Source organism: Myotis daubentonii, chromosome 2, assembly GCF_963259705.1.
Source record: "Myotis daubentonii chromosome 2, mMyoDau2.1, whole genome shotgun sequence".
In the NCBI taxonomy this organism is placed as follows: Eukaryota; Metazoa; Chordata; class Mammalia; order Chiroptera; family Vespertilionidae; genus Myotis; species Myotis daubentonii.
In genome coordinates this window covers 67,398,570-67,414,951 of record NC_081841.1, presented here as the reverse complement: position 1 = coordinate 67,414,951, position 16,382 = coordinate 67,398,570, and the positions used below count along the sequence as shown (strand labels likewise).

The following is a 16,382-nucleotide window of genomic DNA, read 5'->3' as shown; positions in this document are numbered from 1 at the left end:
CCCAACCCTGTATATAAAAACTAACCAATGGTGTCAAGATATTCAATTTGATGAATAATTACAATAGCCAAATTCCCAAAATCTATATAAACAACCTAAAGAATTACTCTTAAAATCATGCTAGACCAAAACTGCCTGGAACAGATTAGGTGCAATGTATACTAAGATATATATACAACTCTCTAGTATAAAATTTTTCAAAAAAAACATGGATAATATAATCTATATATAGAAAAGCCTAGTCCATCTGACCAGTAGCTATGATGTGCACTGACCACCAGGGGGCAGATGCTCAATGCAGGAGCTGCCCCTGGTAGTCAGTGCACTCCCACAGCAGGAGCGCTGCTCAGCTGACTGATGGGCACCAGATGGTGAGCTCATGCGAGCCTCTCCCACGGACACTCCCCCTGCACGCCCCCCCCTCCCCCCGCCCCCCATCCAGACCGGGTCCAGGATTGGGACTGACTGGGTGCGAGCCTGTGGCCGCTTCTCCGTCATGGGCACGCCGGTATCGCCCTAGGACGGGTGCGTGGAGACCACAGTGGAGCAGCAGCGAGCCTACTGAACAGCAGGGCTGGGATGAGCAGGAGCGATGTGGCTCCCGACCTGGGTTTGGGCTCCTCCCCAGCCGCCTGCCACTTCATGCACTACTACATCCCTTGGGGGATGTTGGACTGCTGGTTTCAGCCTGATCCCTGCAGGCCAGGCTGAGGGACCCCACCAGTACATGAATCCGTGCACCGGGCCTCTAGTAATTTATATTTATAAAGAATAGCCACATATATAAACATTGTTATAAAGAATAAACTCAGAAACAAAGTAATCAGAGTATTACTTCCTACACATAAAGCAACTAATGCCCCAGTACCTCAAAGTCCTTTATAAAAGGAGATAGCTTAATAAATTCTAGGTTCAGGGTTTTTTTGTATTACTTTTTTTTCTTCTTTTTCTTTTCATCTACTTCCATTTTAAGCTTAACTTCTTCAGCTGTGAGAGCTCCCAGTTTCTTATTCTTTGCTTTCTTAACCTTTTCCTTGATGGCAGCCACGTCAATTTTAGTTTCAGTAGAAGCTAGACAAATAAAAACACGATATGTGTAATTCTTTAGATTTTACCAAATAAAATATAAAGAATATGTATTTAGTACAATAATTTCAGAATATTTTTATAATTGGAAGGTCATATTATAAAATATAAAACATCTGCCATATGCCTAAAGGAAAATTAGAAATTTCTTTAAGAGAGAAAAAAACAACAACTTTAAAAACACATTAGTGAAAATATATGTGAAAATGGCATTATAGTTTAGCTATGTGAACCAATTACTGGATTCAACTGGATTCAACTATATTAAAACTACATTCCTCGCCACCCCCAACCCCTTCAATCATACTTCAAGTTAGATTATTTTTACTTATATTCTTTCCCACATTTTGGAACTTTACAGCACTTATTAATATGCCAATTTTCCATCTTACTTGTTAAAATAATTTAGAATTCTATTTCATGAAGAATATTATATGTCATCCTTCCAACTTCCATCATTTTAATTAATTAATCATGAAGTTATAAGTCAAAATCATCTCTAATACCACATAAAAACTTAAAAGCTTTCCCAATGTTAGTTCAATGAATGACTAGTATTATTTTGTTGGTGTCCTTTGGCTGAAGATAATGAAAAATCCATGGTAACAATATAGGAATCAAACGTAAGCTATAGATCACATGAGAGAAGAAAATCACAACCTCTGCTGAGCTGTTTTTGAAAGGCGTGATAGCAGAGCTCAGGGATCTCGAGGCTTTACTCTTATTTGTACAGAAGAGTCACTCTCTGGTTTATATCTTTCAAACAAAAGGTCCTTCCCAAGCACATCCAGAGCCAGGAGAGGACTATCAGCCTGGGTACTTACACAGGGAATAGCTGTTACCAAAGTACAATTACCCCAGTCGTTTCCTGTCCCTGGGATTAGTGATTAATGACATGCTAAGCGAATTAACAGCAGATATGGTTATTTCCTTACTTAACACTGACATTTAGGTAAATTCACTTAGGGTTTACTTTTCAGATAACAGATTTTTACATCACACCAAGAATTGGAAAATAAGCTTTACCTTCCTTAGGTTTCAAAACTGGCTTTTCTTTAGGTGGAATGAAAGCTTTGTTTCTTTCCTCTTGTCTCTTACTGAGAGCTTCTGCTTGTTTAGCCTATGTTAGTAATAAAACATACATTAGTGAAACACAATTTATAGCTAATTAAGAATTTAAGTTTCTATGGACTTTGTTATTGATGTTGTGAGCTAAATACAGTCTTACCTTTATTGCTTCCATTTTCTGTCGCTTCTTTTGACTTGCCTTCAGAAAGTATTCACCACTAGCCAATTCTTTATCAATCTGTTGAAATCAGTATTTATAATTACTTCAGAAATAATGGAGATGAAAGTCATTTTCTAAGGAAGAAATGTTACGAGGTAAAGACAGAGGCTCAAAAATCTATGGTTAATTCATAAAGGGAATGACAAAAAAGAAGGAAATGTACTCTAAGTTGAAGGAAATATGTCCACAAAAGCATGGAGGTAGGAAAGCAGGTGATGTGTTCAAAGAATACACAAGAGACTGCTTTAAGGAGGGTGGAAGGTCAATAATTCAGAAAAGTTTAATAGGAAACTGGAAAAATAGTTTGAGGAAGGTTGAAGAAACTTGAATGTCAGGTGAAGGAGGTGGGACATGATTTAGAAATGATTCAAGTTTCTGAGAAGAGTGAAGAGACCAAAGCAGGATTTTATTTTTAATGTAAGCTATTTTTACCTCTCAATCCTCACCAGATGACATGCATACAGAGAGGAAAGTAATGGGAGGAGAGAGAGCAAGAGAGAGAGAGAGAGAGAGCAAGAGAGAGAGAGCAACGCTCCCCAACTGGAGATGAAACCCACAACTCAGGTCTGCGCCCTGAGTGAGAATCGAACCGACAACCTTTCGGTGCAGAGGACCACACTCAACCAATTCAACCACTCAGGCCGGGCCCGAGCAGCATTTTTTAAAGTACAGAAGAATAGAGAAGAGATAAAAACCTGGAATAAAGGGTAGTGGCATGCAAAATAAAAAGCAAGATTGTCAGAATTTGGTGACTAAAACACTAAGTAGAGAAAGCTATGGCTCATTCATTCACTATATAGTCGACATTGATAATTTATCTACCTTGCATGTACATAGCATTATTATATATAAGACAATGTTCTAAATTCTTTATAGATGAAAGCACTTTACAACTACTAATTCATTTAATCCTCGTTAACAATTCTTTGAGATAGGTGTTATCATTATCTCCATTTAAATAAATTTTTGGCAAATAAGTGGCAGAATAAATCAACTGAGACTGTTGAATCACTGTTTACAGGTATAGGGGAGAAAGACAATTACTAACTATAGGACAGGGCTATAAGAAGTACAGCAGCTGGCCCGGCTAGCGTGGCCCAGTGGTTGAGTATTGACCTATGAATCAAGAGGTCATTGTTTGATTCCTGGTTAGGGCACATGCCCGGGTTGTGGGCTCAATTCCCAGTAGGGGACGTGCAGGAGGCAGCCAATGATTCTCTCTCATCATTGATGTTTCTCTCTCTCTCTCCCTCTCCCTTTGTCTCTGAAATAAATAAAAATATATTTTAAAAAGTTAAAAGAAAAAGAAAGAAGTACAGCGGGTGTTATGGAACATGGTTTAGTATCTGGATCACTCCACTTCCCCCCAACTATCAGTTTCTTTCTGGCTTCCCTTTCTTCCTTTCCCCGAGGAAACCTCATGATCCAGCACTTTCACTGTTTTTTCACCATGATGACCATCATTCCTTTCTTCCCTCTGACCTTTCATCAAACCTTCGCTGAAAAACTTCAAACACGAGGCTGTGGAGGAAGACAGTACCCAGAAAGGGATGGGTTTACATGCTGAGCCTAAAGAACTAGCAGAAAGGGAAGAGTTTCCAAGGGAGGGAATAATGAAGCAAGAACCCTCAAGAGATAGATGAAAAAAGAAGTAAAAGAGTAGGTAAAAAAAGAATTGATACACATGGGAAAATGTAGGTGAGAAAAAAGGAAGTTGAAAGAGTTCTTGCCTGATGGTCTAAAATATTTCAGTAAAATAAAATTAAATGACATCTGCTAGGAGTGGGAGAGTGCCTAGACAATTAAGAGGATCCACAGAACTACCAGACAATGCTGAGCACCTATCTGAGGTTGGAAACATACATTTAGAATGGATATAATCCGAAGTTATGACTTCTTCCACCTATGTGTAGTAGCCACATTATGAAAAAGAAGTCTTAGGACTGGTCCAAGTTTAAGAGTTTTGCTGGGCAGGTGTGATAGAAGGAAAAAGGAACATGAAAGACAGGAAAGGACATTTCGGAAAGGAAACCAGAAGACAGTTGACAAAATTCCACCTAAAATACCCTCAATAAAGTTTCTTACAAAATTGATAACAGTTTCTCCATCATATAATGAAATTCAACATTTAATACTTACCTGACTTTCTGGTTGTGGTGGTGGGAATGGTGTATACTCTTTCTTAACAGTTTTTTTCTTTGGTTCCTTGCGTTTATTCACATTTTTGTGCTTGAACTGTGGCAAAAATCTTTCCCAACTTTGTGATCTTAATTCAGAATCTTTTGCCAACTCTCGTTTAATCATTAAGGTCTTTAGTCATGCAATATACAAACAAGGTAAAAAATGTTAATTTCAGATGTCATACATTTGTCAAATTAAGACATCAGAAATATTGTTCTTATACTAAGTAAACTAATTCCATAAAGAAAAGAATATGTAATCTTGATTTTTAACCAAGCATAAGAAAATTAGATAAAGAAATTTCAAAATTATTGAAATAATTGAGATGAAAGAGACTAATCCAGCTTTTCAACCATTATTTCTTTAAACCTTAAAACTCAACTTAATAGCAGGGAGAATCCTTAATAATGTTCCCTGAAAGCAGGAAGCTTTCAGTAGCACCCGAAATATCACAAGGGTGAAAAGCAAACCTTTTCATGATTGGACAAAACCAATATTCTCACATTTCCTCCACTCCATTTGAATTTTATAGACATTGAAAAACAGGAAGATGCAAACCAGGCATTAGATGCATGACTAGCTCTCTGTGTCTTTAATGTCCCAATGTAACTGAAAACTGTTCTTTCATGCCAATCTAATAAGAGACTTTTAAACTTAACTTCACCAAATTTAACTGGACTGCTCAACAAATACTCATCATAAATAAAATAGCTCATTATAGCATGGTTACATTTCCAAGAACAGGCATGAACTGTGTGCACACAGTGATATAACATCTCTCTCAAAAGGCTAACATACAAAACAGATAAAGCAGAGCTATTTTGGGTAAGCTAAATAATTTGATTATTAAGTCCTCTCCTCCCCCAAAAGTTTTAATGTAATCTAAAATATCTGAGGTTTTATTTAATAGAAAAAGGCAGAATTCTAAAAGAAAACATCTTTAAATATAAAGATGGGCTCACAACCTAAGAAAACAGGATTGATATAATCTATCACAAAATCTGTGACGCCCTTCTTGTATTAGAACTATATAATACACTAGGGGCCCAGTGCACGAATTCATGCACCTTGAAACGAACTGTGGGCTGCGAGGCTGCTGTGGGCACAGGGGTCTCGGCCCATCCTCCGTGCCCCTGCCCGGCCCCTCCTACCACAACCCTGCTCCCACCACCACTGCCGCTCCCATGCACTGACGGCGCCGGCTGACAGTGTGGAGCGATTGGAGCCGGCGCCAGCAGCAGGTGCAAGCGGGGCTGGTGCTGTCAGCAGGTGCGAGCAGTGGCTGCTGCCCCAATTGCCCTTCAGGAGCAGGGGGAGGTGGAGAAGCCCTTGGGCGAATGGGGCTGGCAGCCGCTGCTCGCACCCACCGATGGCGCCGAGCGATCAGAACTGGCGCAGGGCACTGGCAGATGTGAGCAATGGTTCTGGCTGTGGGTATGAGTGGGGCCATTGCAGGCAGTGAGTGCGAATGGGGCCGGTAGTGGGTGCGAGTGGCAGCTGCTGGCCCCGATCATCCCTCAGGAGCAGGAGGAGGTGGAGAAGCCCTATGGGCGATTGGGGCTGGCAGCCGCCACTTGCACCTGCTGATGGCGCTGAGAGATGCCGGCAGTGGGTGCAAGTGGCGGCTCCGGCGTTGGCAGCAGGTGCGAGTGGGGCCTGCGCCAGCAGCAGGTGCAAGTGCCCCGCAGGACCGCGGCACATGGGAGCAAAGAATTTTCAGTAACCACTGGAGGCTCGCCCCAAAGACAGCGACAGGCGCCCCACCTTGGTCTGGTGCCCCCTGCTCACCTGCTCCACCATCCCACTGTGGCCAATGCCTGCCATGTTCCGCACTCTGCCGCCTGCTGCCAACGCTCGCCATGTTGTGTGTGCCCCCTGGTGGTCAGTGCATGTCACAGCGACCGGTTGTTCTGCTATTTAGTCTATTTGCATATTAGGGTTTTATATACATAGATTAGTGTCCCTGTCAATACTGGACTCTACAGAGACCCAAGCTTTTAAGGAAGTAACTTGAGGATGGGGTAGAGTTGAGTGGATTGAATTCTACCTCTAATTTACCCAAAATATCTCTACTTTATCTGTTTCGTCTATTCAACTTTTATAAAAATTTAATTTTAAGAAAGTTTTCTGTAGCTAAAAGAAGTTTGACAACCACTGTTACAGGGATATATAATTAACACTCACTTTAATATTATAAATTGGATGAATATTCTTCATAGTATCTAGGACTACTTTTCGAACCTGAAATTTGCAAAGAAAAATGTATTAGTCATTTATAAATATCTTAATGAACCAGGTAGAAAGGAATTACTATATTGCAAAATATCCTACAAACCAGACAATGGCTGCCAAATTGAATAATTCCTTCAATTGCTCTTAGTGGCTGCTAGATCTTTCATAATAGTTAACCCTGCGTACAGTGACGTTACTCAATTGTACTGTGAAAACATGACATATTGAACAAGTGTAATACTCTGCAACAGTGATTTAGGGGGGAGATGGATTCAGAGTCAGAAAATGTGGGCTCAAATAATGGGACTGCCACTTTATTTGGAAAGATACTTAATTTTCCTGTTCCAGCTTTCTCATTTGCCATGTGGAAATGAAGATACCGCAAGGGTCTGTGATAAGAACTGAATAACGTATTTACACTTTATAGAATTACAAAGTATTCAATGTATTTAAGTTATTATTGCCCCATGAGAAAAGGGTAGATCATTTGTAAGAATGAGGTCCAAGAAAGTTCTATTAAAGGCCCTGGAAAGGAAGAAGCAAGACCTCATAGCCAGATACAGATAACAGTATCAAAGGGAGTCAATTGGAACAGTATTTGCTCAACAGATTTCCTCATAACAAGTTAAAATAAATGCAAACAAAAGAAATGTATCATAAAGGAAAATTTGAGTTTGACCTCGACTGTATACGTTTCTGCAAATAACATCTGTTCAATTCCCTAATATTTGAGCACATGTAACTACATCATGTTTCTCATATGTGCTACGGACTAAGAGCTTAAACAACCATTTAAAATTTGTAGTGGAAGGAGAGATGGTGTGAAGACCTAATTGAGATGTGTGTAACTGTCAAAGGTTGGTCATAATATGTTAGTGTCCAGGAGCAATGACTCTCTCAAATTCCATAAAGTACAACGTATTTACTAATGGAAAAATCAAACAAAGCACATTCTAAAACAATACAATAATAATAAAACAATATATTATAACCACATTATTTAATTTGTTCTCTGCTGAAAATTAAGATATTAAGTCTCACCTCTTTTAAGCCACTAAAAGGTCCAATGGCTGAAACCGTGTTTCCCTGAACCATAATGTAACAGTTTGTTAAGAGTTCCAATGCCTACATCAAAGAACAGTAAGTTGAAATTCAGTTGAAATACACTGAAAAACTAATGACAAAAACAGATACTCAAGTTTTCTACTGGTAAAAAGTACCTTTAATGTAGATCCTTTGGGACCAATAAGCCGTTGTCTTCTTTTTACAAATCTTTCTTTATTTCTTACTAAAGAACCTATTTTAATGATGTCGCATGCGATATCATCCTGAAGAATTCGTACTGCCTTTTGAAAACATAAAGAAAATATTCTTTACAAATACATTTCTTTTCAAAGTCTACACTGATATCTAAGCAGAATAATGAAAACTCTACAGAGGGAGGGTGGGAGGGAATAAGGGACACAGAGAGGGAGGGAGGGAAGGAAAGAGGGAAGAACGGGTGGGTGGATACAGTGCTGTGTTATCTCTAATGGCACAAATAAAGCAGAATCTCTGTAACTGTAAATTTACCTGTTCAAATGAAACACTTCTTGCTAGTAGTTTTATTAGGTCTCTGGCCCTAATGATGATGTATGGATCAAAAGTCTTCTTTGTTGTACAGACAGTCATGCTGCCCTCGATCAGGTCCAGGGTTGCATTAACATGCTACAGAAAGGAAAGAGCAAACAAGCAGCTGCCTAAAAATGAATTCAGTTTAGATACTTACATAACCTATCCTAATCTAACCATTAATTGCTATGAATTAATCTCTCTCTAAAATTCTATCAACTCTCTCCTTGAAGAAGCTGGGTAGTTAATATAAAGAATGCTTGATTACTTTCATACTTCAAAGAATATAGAAACTCAGGCAATTGAAACCATTTATACTTACTGGGGTTTAGAAGACTTTGTACTTACTGGAATAAAGATAATCTCTAGTTTAAAAAATATGTATCAATCCAAATGAGGCCATACTTATACTCACATGCTATTTTCTAACATATGAGCATATTTTGAAGAATATGTAAACATAGCGAGTGAAGAACTATTCAACATAAGGCTGGATCTGTATAAGTTTATGAGAGAGAGAGAGAGAGAGAGAGAGAGAGAGAGAGAGAGAGAGAGAGAGAGACACCAATCTCAGATGTAGACAGCTATGAAACATTGCTTGTAGTTTGCCGAGTCACTCTCATACTCAATGGGCCCAAATGAGTCCAGAGCAGTCCCTCAGTTTGAGAAATATATTTCAAGTCACAACCTAGTATACATACATATCCTATACAATAAAAGCCCAATATGCTAAGTGTCTGGTCGACTGATCAACCAATCAAAGTGTAATATGCTAATGATATGCTAAGGTTGCTCAACTGCTCGCTATGATGTGCACTGACCACCAAGGGGCAGACACTCCAACTGGTAGGTTAGCTTGCTGCTGGGGTCTGGCCAATCAGGACTGAGCAAGATGGGCCAGACACGCTCTGGAGCCCTCCTGCGGTCCCTCCCTGGCTGGCCAACCTCCTGTGTCCCTCAGCCTGGCCTGCACCCTCTTGCAATTTGGGACCCCTCGGGGGATGTTGGAGAGCTGGTTTCAGCCCGATCCCGCAGGCCAGGCTGAACAACCCTACTGGTGCACGAATTTGTGCACTGGGCCTCTAGTATACACATAAAATGAATCAAAAGCTTCATAAAATCATCCTTACCACATGTGACACATTCATATTTTAAAGACTCCTTATATCCACTAAATTGACTTCTGGATCCACTAATGGATTTCAACCCACATTTGAAAAACAAAAACAAATATACCACTCGAGGGGCATGGTAGCAGCAACAAGTAGGAAAAAGATGGCACATCCACATCTTTTATTTAAAATGAAAATTAAGCAATTAGACAGAAACATGCCCGGCTCAAACTGTGCAGGTTTGTGACAACCACCACAGTACAGAATAGGCATTCTGAAACTTGGGAGTTCACAGATGAGTTTCAGACAGTCCATCAAATCCCTACAATTTTAAAGGAATGTGTATTTTTCAGTAATCCATTATTCACAAAATTAAAAACACATGTATTACAAGAATAAAACTTATGTAGGCTGTTTAAAATACCAAAGGAACCAAATTAGTCAATTATGCTGGCACCTTAAAAAAATTCACCAGCACACATACATTTACTTAAAAGTCAAGGTATAAGCAGGAGCAAAATCTCAAAGAAATATATAAAATATGCATACATGTTCATTCAAGGCTTTTTGAACCAACGGCCAGCACTCTTTCAAGTAAGCTTCTCTATATTTTGGGAACAATGTTGCAAAACTGCTTTCCTCCAGGAGTCCTCTGGGATTGTCCTCTTTGGAAAAAGCTGGTTCCTTCCAACCATCAGGAACAGTGAGGAGTTCTGATTCATCTAGAGGAAAAAAACAAAACAAAACACACATCAGATTTTAGCCCACTTTTGGACGTTTATATGCATAGTAGGGTCCCTAGGTGTGGCCGACAATCGGAGCCGATGGGGGCCTTCCTTTGTTCCATGCCGTCCCCTGGTGGTCAGCGCACATCATAGTGAGCGATCGAACTCCCGAGGGGACACTTTGCATTTTAGCCTTTTATATATATATAGATAAGCAACCTTTCAAATTTTATGGAAGTGAAGCCTAAGTATGTGTATATATGTATATACTATATTTGCATATGTGTGTATGTACATAAAATTTTTAAAAGTTGATACTCTGATGTACACTTTCAGTTAATAATCACTGGTATAGGGTTTCCAAAGAGTTTTCATGAGCCTTATTTCTGTATACCCTTCATGATAACCATGAAAGGTAGGAAGAATCAGTATAATTTTTCCCATTTCATAAAAGACACTCAGACCAAAAAGATGAGTGACTTGCTTAAGGGGACATAAAGGTCTCCTTTCATCAAAACAAAATGCCTCTGAAGGGCCATAAATTATCTCCCATAGCATTTATTTAAAACTCTTGGTCCTGGATTTCAGGAACTTCTTAAATCCAACAGCTATAACTTACATTAGTACTATTCAAAGGTATGATACATAGGCCTGCAGCAGGAGCATAAGCTGCAAGTGTGTTAGAAATGTAATTCTTGCCCTAGCCGGTTTGGATCGGTGGATAGAGCGTTGGCTTGTGGACTGAAGGGTCCCAGGTTCGATTCCGGCCAAGGGAACATATTCGGGTTGTGGGCTCGATCCCCAGTGGGGGGTGTGCAAGAGGCAGCCAATCAATGATTCTCTCTCATCATTGATGTTTCTATCTCTCCCTCTTCCTTCCTCTCTGAAATCAATAAAAATATATATATATATTTTTTAAAAAGAAAGAAATGTAATTCTTGGCCTCCTCCCCAGACCTATTGAATCTGAAGCTCTGGGCTGAGGCACAGGAATCTTTGTTTTAACAATCTTATCAGGAGATTCTTCTGCAGAAATAGGTCTTGATAATCCATGTTATCCACCCCAGTGAGGTACACCTGCTTTCTGCTTCTTATACTTTGCTGTTTCTGGATGAAATCACAGAGAATTAGCTAATCTTCATATATCGTTCACTTCCCAATATCCTTAATAAAAGCTTGAAATGAACAATTGTCATTATTTAAAATGCACATCTGACCAAGTCCTTCCCAATTTAAACACTTCAATGGCTATGAATTTAAAAAATGGCAAAAAAAAAAAAATACATAGAAGTTTCACAACAGAGGAAGTAAATACAAATAGCCTTAAAACATGCAAAAAGATGTGCAACCTCATTAGTATTAAGAAAAGTTCAAAAGAAAAACCAATTGATACCATTTCATACTTACAAGATGACAGAAATTCATAATTCAGATAATACCAAGTGTTAGTTACTGTGGATATAGCGCTAAGAGAACTCTCATCCCCTGCTGGAAGTATAAACTAGGACAAACCCTTTGGGAAAGAATTAGCATTGTTACAGGATTCCAGGGCAGGAGGAATGGGGAAACTGAGACAGAAAGCCTCAGTCTTACAAAACCAAATAGTATGGGCAATTTGCAGCCAGCTTTTTTTTTTTTTTATAATATATTTTATTGATTGTTTACAGAAAGGAAGGGAGAGGGATAGAGAGCCAGAAACATCGATGAGAGAGAAACATCGATCAGCTGCCTCCTGCACACCTCCTACTGGGAATGTGCCTGCAACCAAGGTACATGCCCTTGACCGGAATCGAACCTGGGACCCTTGAGTCCGTAGGCCAATGCTCTATCCACTGAGCCAAACCGGTTAGGGATGCAGCCAGCTTTTAAATAACAAGCCATTATCTTCTCCAGCCAAGGACACTTGAAAGCAAATGGTTAAAAACCTCCCTAATGGGAATGCAGAAAGGGAGGGGGGAAAGGGACAGGAAAAGGGGACAATGTTACTCCCTAGGCAGAAAAGCCAGCAGTCTCTAGGTTATAAAATTACCAGGGCTTCTCATGAATTCTGGGAAGGCCACAACAAAGTAAAAAGGGACCTTGAGAATTAATCTGTACTAATAGGTTCAGCAAAGGAATTTTGAGCCCTAGCCGGTTTGGCTCAGTGGATAGAGCATCGGCCTGCAGACTGCAGGCTACCAGGCCCCATTCAGGTCAAGGGCACCTATCTCAGTTGCAGGCTCAATCCCCAGCCCTGGTCAGGGTGCACGTGGGAGGCAATCAATCGATGTGTCTCTCTCTACCTCTCTTCCACTCTCTCTAAATATCAATGGGAAAATATCCTTGGGTGAGGATTAAAAAAAAAGAAGAAGAAAGGCATCTTTAGCAACTACAAGTTGAAACTAGTATCAAATGACTGACTACAAGAACCTATACAGTGAGGAAAAAATAAATAAATTTTGAAACCTATAGACGGGAGGGTATATCAGCCTGAGACTCCCACCCAATTTGCTTTTCAGATTAGCTGCCTGTCTGCACTTCTTAAGCCAGACGTATAGGTTTGCTTGCTTTGCTTCTTTATCAAAGGTGCATGTTTTAATAAGTTGGCTTTTCACAACGCAGTCAAGGTCCCTCGTACACATTCATTTATAAGAGAAGACACGGTGGAGGCTGTTCCCAGGGGGAGCTGTCCGGAACACCTCTCTTGTGCTGGTGAGATGTGCCTCTCACAGCACCACCTGCACAGACCCTACACTTCCAGGATTCCAATCCCGTGTACACACCTAGAGAAACTCTTGGACATGTACAGCTAGAGATGTGTACAAACATGTCTATAGCAGCACTGTTCATAACAGCACACAATGGGAACAATGCAAATGGTCTATCAATGGGAGAATGAAAATATAAATTATTATTTTTAAAAATATTTTCTTATTGATTTCAGAGAGGAAGGGAGAGGGAGAGAGAGATAGAAACATCAATCTATTGATCAGAGAGAATCACTGATAGGCTGCCTCCTGCAAAGCCCCCTAATTGAGGATTGAGTCTGCAATCCAGGCACGTGCCCTTGACTGGAATCGAACCAGGGGGCCTTCAGTCTATAGGTTGACGCTCTATCCACTGAGCAAAACCAGCTAGGGCGAAATATAAACGAGCGTATATTCATACAAGTGAACATCATAGCAGGAGGGAAACATACAGCTTCAAGTACTGTCCTGATTAAATAACAAAAACAAAGTTAAGCCCAAGATGCAGGACACAGAACCATGCCCACAGTCCTCTCCCAGTCACATAAAATTAAAATGTAGGCAACAGTACACTGCTTTGTACATAGTTGGGAAAGACTATGAAGAAAAAGCACAGAATGATCAACACGATTTAGAACAGTTACTTCATGTCTCAAAGAAAAAGAGTGTGTTCTGAGAGGAGCTTGCAGGGGGCTTTTCGGGTTTCACAAGGTTTTGTTCTGCTCAACGGTCTGAGCGCTCCTTTCTCACGTGTTGGCTTTAAGCTGGACATGTACCATACTCCACTATGTACACTCATAATAAAAAAAACAACACACCGTTTATACCTTTCTAATGCCTTCAGAATGAGAGTTCACGGTTTTTAACACTTCCCATAAGAATGGTTTCTGAGGTCCTGGGCTATTTCTCTAGCCTCTCTTCCTGGCATTCATACTGACGAAAATGGATGAAACCAGAATAAAACAAGACGGCAATTTAAAAGCAGGGCAGTCTAAAGGGGAGGAGCCGTGTCGTCTAATATTTTAACAATTTTTTAAACAATAATAAATGATGCAAAATTTCTTGAGGAGCTCACACACTAGCATTCAGGACACGCCAGACATCTCCTCCTCATCACTCGGTCTCACCCCTTATTACCAGCGTCCACTCAAGTAAATAAGAGCCTCCTCCTCCTACCGCATCCCTCGTCTGTCAGCGCCTTCCGCCCAGCGCCGCAAGTCAAGGGCTCTGCGACGCCCTCCAAAGTGTCTTAACGAAGTCCGCAACACCTTCATTCTGGGAGCCTTTAGCAGAAGCGATTCGTTAGGAACACGTGACCGACACCATATCCGCCAGACGGTTCTGCAGGCGCGGCCAATACCCCTAAAAAGCAGCTCTTCTAGGCACTCAACTTCAGAGAACAGACCCGAGGCGGCGTCACACGACCGCAACTGAACCTCCACACCCGGGCTTCGGTGCTCACACCACCTTACCTCGGTTCTCCTGCTTCTGCTTCTGGTTACGAAATTCACTCTTCCCAGCCGCCGGGACTGGCCCGTTCGCTTTGGAGGTCGCCATGTTCGAAACGCTCCCGTTACTTCCGGAAATGGAACGGTTCTTTAATCCTTCCGGCTAAGGTCCCTGTACTCAAAAAGAGTTCCGCAGAACCCAGACGAGGAGATCTGCGCAGTCTCTGTGCGTGCCTACGCTAGAACCCGCGGATTCGTGTCAACTACAGCGCTTCTTTCACGTAGCTCCGGGCTTCTTCCCAGGATGCAGTGCAACCACGGAGTTTGACTGCATGCTGGGAATTGTAGTTTAGCTCTGTAGGCAAGTTGGAGACGGGTCTTGTCTGTAATTTTCCCATGGCTTCAAAGTCTAACCCGGGCTGACCCACTCTAGGGTTTGGCCGCAAAGTGCAACCTATCACTAAAGTCACTCCTTTGGTAAATATTTATATGATAGTCAAATATGTGGTAGACGTTGGGAGAAGGTACTAATATGAGAAGTATGGTTCTCAATGGCAGGAGGTGACAGTAATAGCTACCATATACTGTGAGATTTCTTTGTGCAAGGTACGTTTTGTGTATTGTTTCTAATCCTTAAAACCAAAGTTATACATTGAGAAAACAAAAGTTTAAAAAAACCCCACAAGATTTATGATTTTTTTTTGAAGATTAGTTTCCAAAGTTCGTGTTTTGGATGGTGATTTTCTAGGGTCTTGGTATTTCTCTTTCTAAGCCAGAAGGATAGCAATTAAGCATTACTTCTGAAGTATTTCATGTGGCCTAAGACTTCCCAAAATGACTAACTCCAGGCCATGCCAACACTGCATATTAGATGACTTCATGGTGTGAGGTTCCCACTACTACAAACCTTCACACTTCTAGGAATCTAAAAGTTCTTAGACTCGCTAAAGATAACTTGTTTTGATGATTGTTTTTATTTGTTTGCTGCTTAAAATTTTTTTCTGCAGAATAGAAGAAGTTTGATAGGTTGAATTCCTCACATCAGTTAAATGGGAAACAATTATCTGAAATCTACCCTTGTGTATCTTCTAGAAAGGATTCTTATGAGGTACATGTAGAAGAGAGACGGTTACTTAGGGATAGAAGATCCCAAGATTATATTAAGATTTTTGCTGTTAGCCTATGTGTCTTATAAATGACAGGCAATGATTTCATCCCTATATTCTTATAATCTGCTAAAAAAAATTGACAAATCCCTGTAACAGAACAAATAACAGGTGAAAGTTATAAAGTGAGACACAATCCTTCAATATTCCCAGAAGACCTCGGAAGCAGGTTTTTATTACCCTTATTTAAGGAACTCAGTGAACTTAAATACTAGTGAGTTAGACTTCGAGTCTAGGCAGTCTGACCACTAGTAGCTCTGTGCAAGGAGGGCTGGATTTTCAGCCTCATTGCTTTTGGACTTGAGCTGCATCAGCAACCCTTCTCTGTGTCTTCAGCCTGCTGGCCCACCCTAAAGATTTTGGACTTTCAGGTCTCCATAATCACATGACTATTATATACTACTTTGGAGAACCCTGACTACTACAGCAATTTATAGTAGAGTAAATACAATGGCTAATAAATATATTACACTTAATCTTTTTAAAAATATATATTTTATTGATTTTTTACAGAGAGGAAGGGAGAGGGAGAAGGATAGAGTTAGAAACATCTATGAGAGAGAAACATCGATTCAGCTGCCTCTTGCACGCCCCCTACTGGGGATGTGCCCGTAACCGGGGTACATGCCCTTGACCGGAATTGAACCTGGGACCCTTCAGTCCACAGGCCGACGCTCTATCCGCTGAGCCAAACCGGTTAGGGCTACACTTAATCTTATTACTGTCAGAAAAGCATATAGATATCACCTTTCAGCCACCAGATTGGCAAAAAAGAAATAAAAAATATTTTAAATAATATTCTGCTGGA

At 40.5% G+C, this 16,382-nt stretch overlaps 1 protein-coding gene across 3 annotated transcripts; it reads right to left on the bottom strand.

Moving 5' to 3' along the window:
• Nucleotides 1-747: 747 nt before the first annotated feature.
• Nucleotides 748-14,679, bottom strand: KRR1 (KRR1 small subunit processome component homolog). Of its 3 annotated transcripts, XM_059683573.1 has the most exons (10): nucleotides 14,433-14,676; nucleotides 10,060-10,232; nucleotides 8,360-8,494; nucleotides 8,008-8,133; nucleotides 7,829-7,912; nucleotides 6,740-6,796; nucleotides 4,514-4,684; nucleotides 2,315-2,392; nucleotides 2,113-2,206; nucleotides 748-1,071 (listed from the first exon to the last, which is right to left on the bottom strand). In XM_059683573.1, the coding sequence occupies exons 1-10, from the start codon at nucleotides 14,515-14,517 to the stop codon at nucleotides 929-931; spliced, it is 1,146 nt and encodes a 381-aa protein (XP_059539556.1). In that variant the 5' UTR covers nucleotides 14,518-14,676; the 3' UTR covers nucleotides 748-928. The 3 variants fall into 3 exon arrangements, with proteins under 3 accessions (XP_059539556.1, XP_059539557.1, XP_059539558.1); XM_059683574.1 differs by lacking the exon at nucleotides 7,829-7,912 and having other exon boundaries at nucleotides 14,433-14,679; XM_059683575.1 differs by lacking the exon at nucleotides 8,008-8,133 and having other exon boundaries at nucleotides 14,433-14,679.
• Between the last annotated feature and the right edge of the window lie 1,703 nt (nucleotides 14,680-16,382).

Excerpts from the sequence above, each read along its gene's own strand:
- KRR1 (XM_059683573.1), bottom strand. The coding sequence starts at position 14,517 with ATGGCGACCTCCAAAGCGAACGGGCCAGTCCCGGCGGCTGGGAAGAGT. Across the intron at positions 7,913-8,007 it reads CCAAAGGATCTACATTAAAG|GCATTGGAACTCTTAACAAA; the intron begins GTACTTTTTACC and ends TCTTTGATGTAG. Across the intron at positions 4,685-6,739 it reads ATCCAATTTATAATATTAAA|ACCTTAATGATTAAACGAGA; the intron begins GTGAGTGTTAAT and ends GCATGACTAAAG.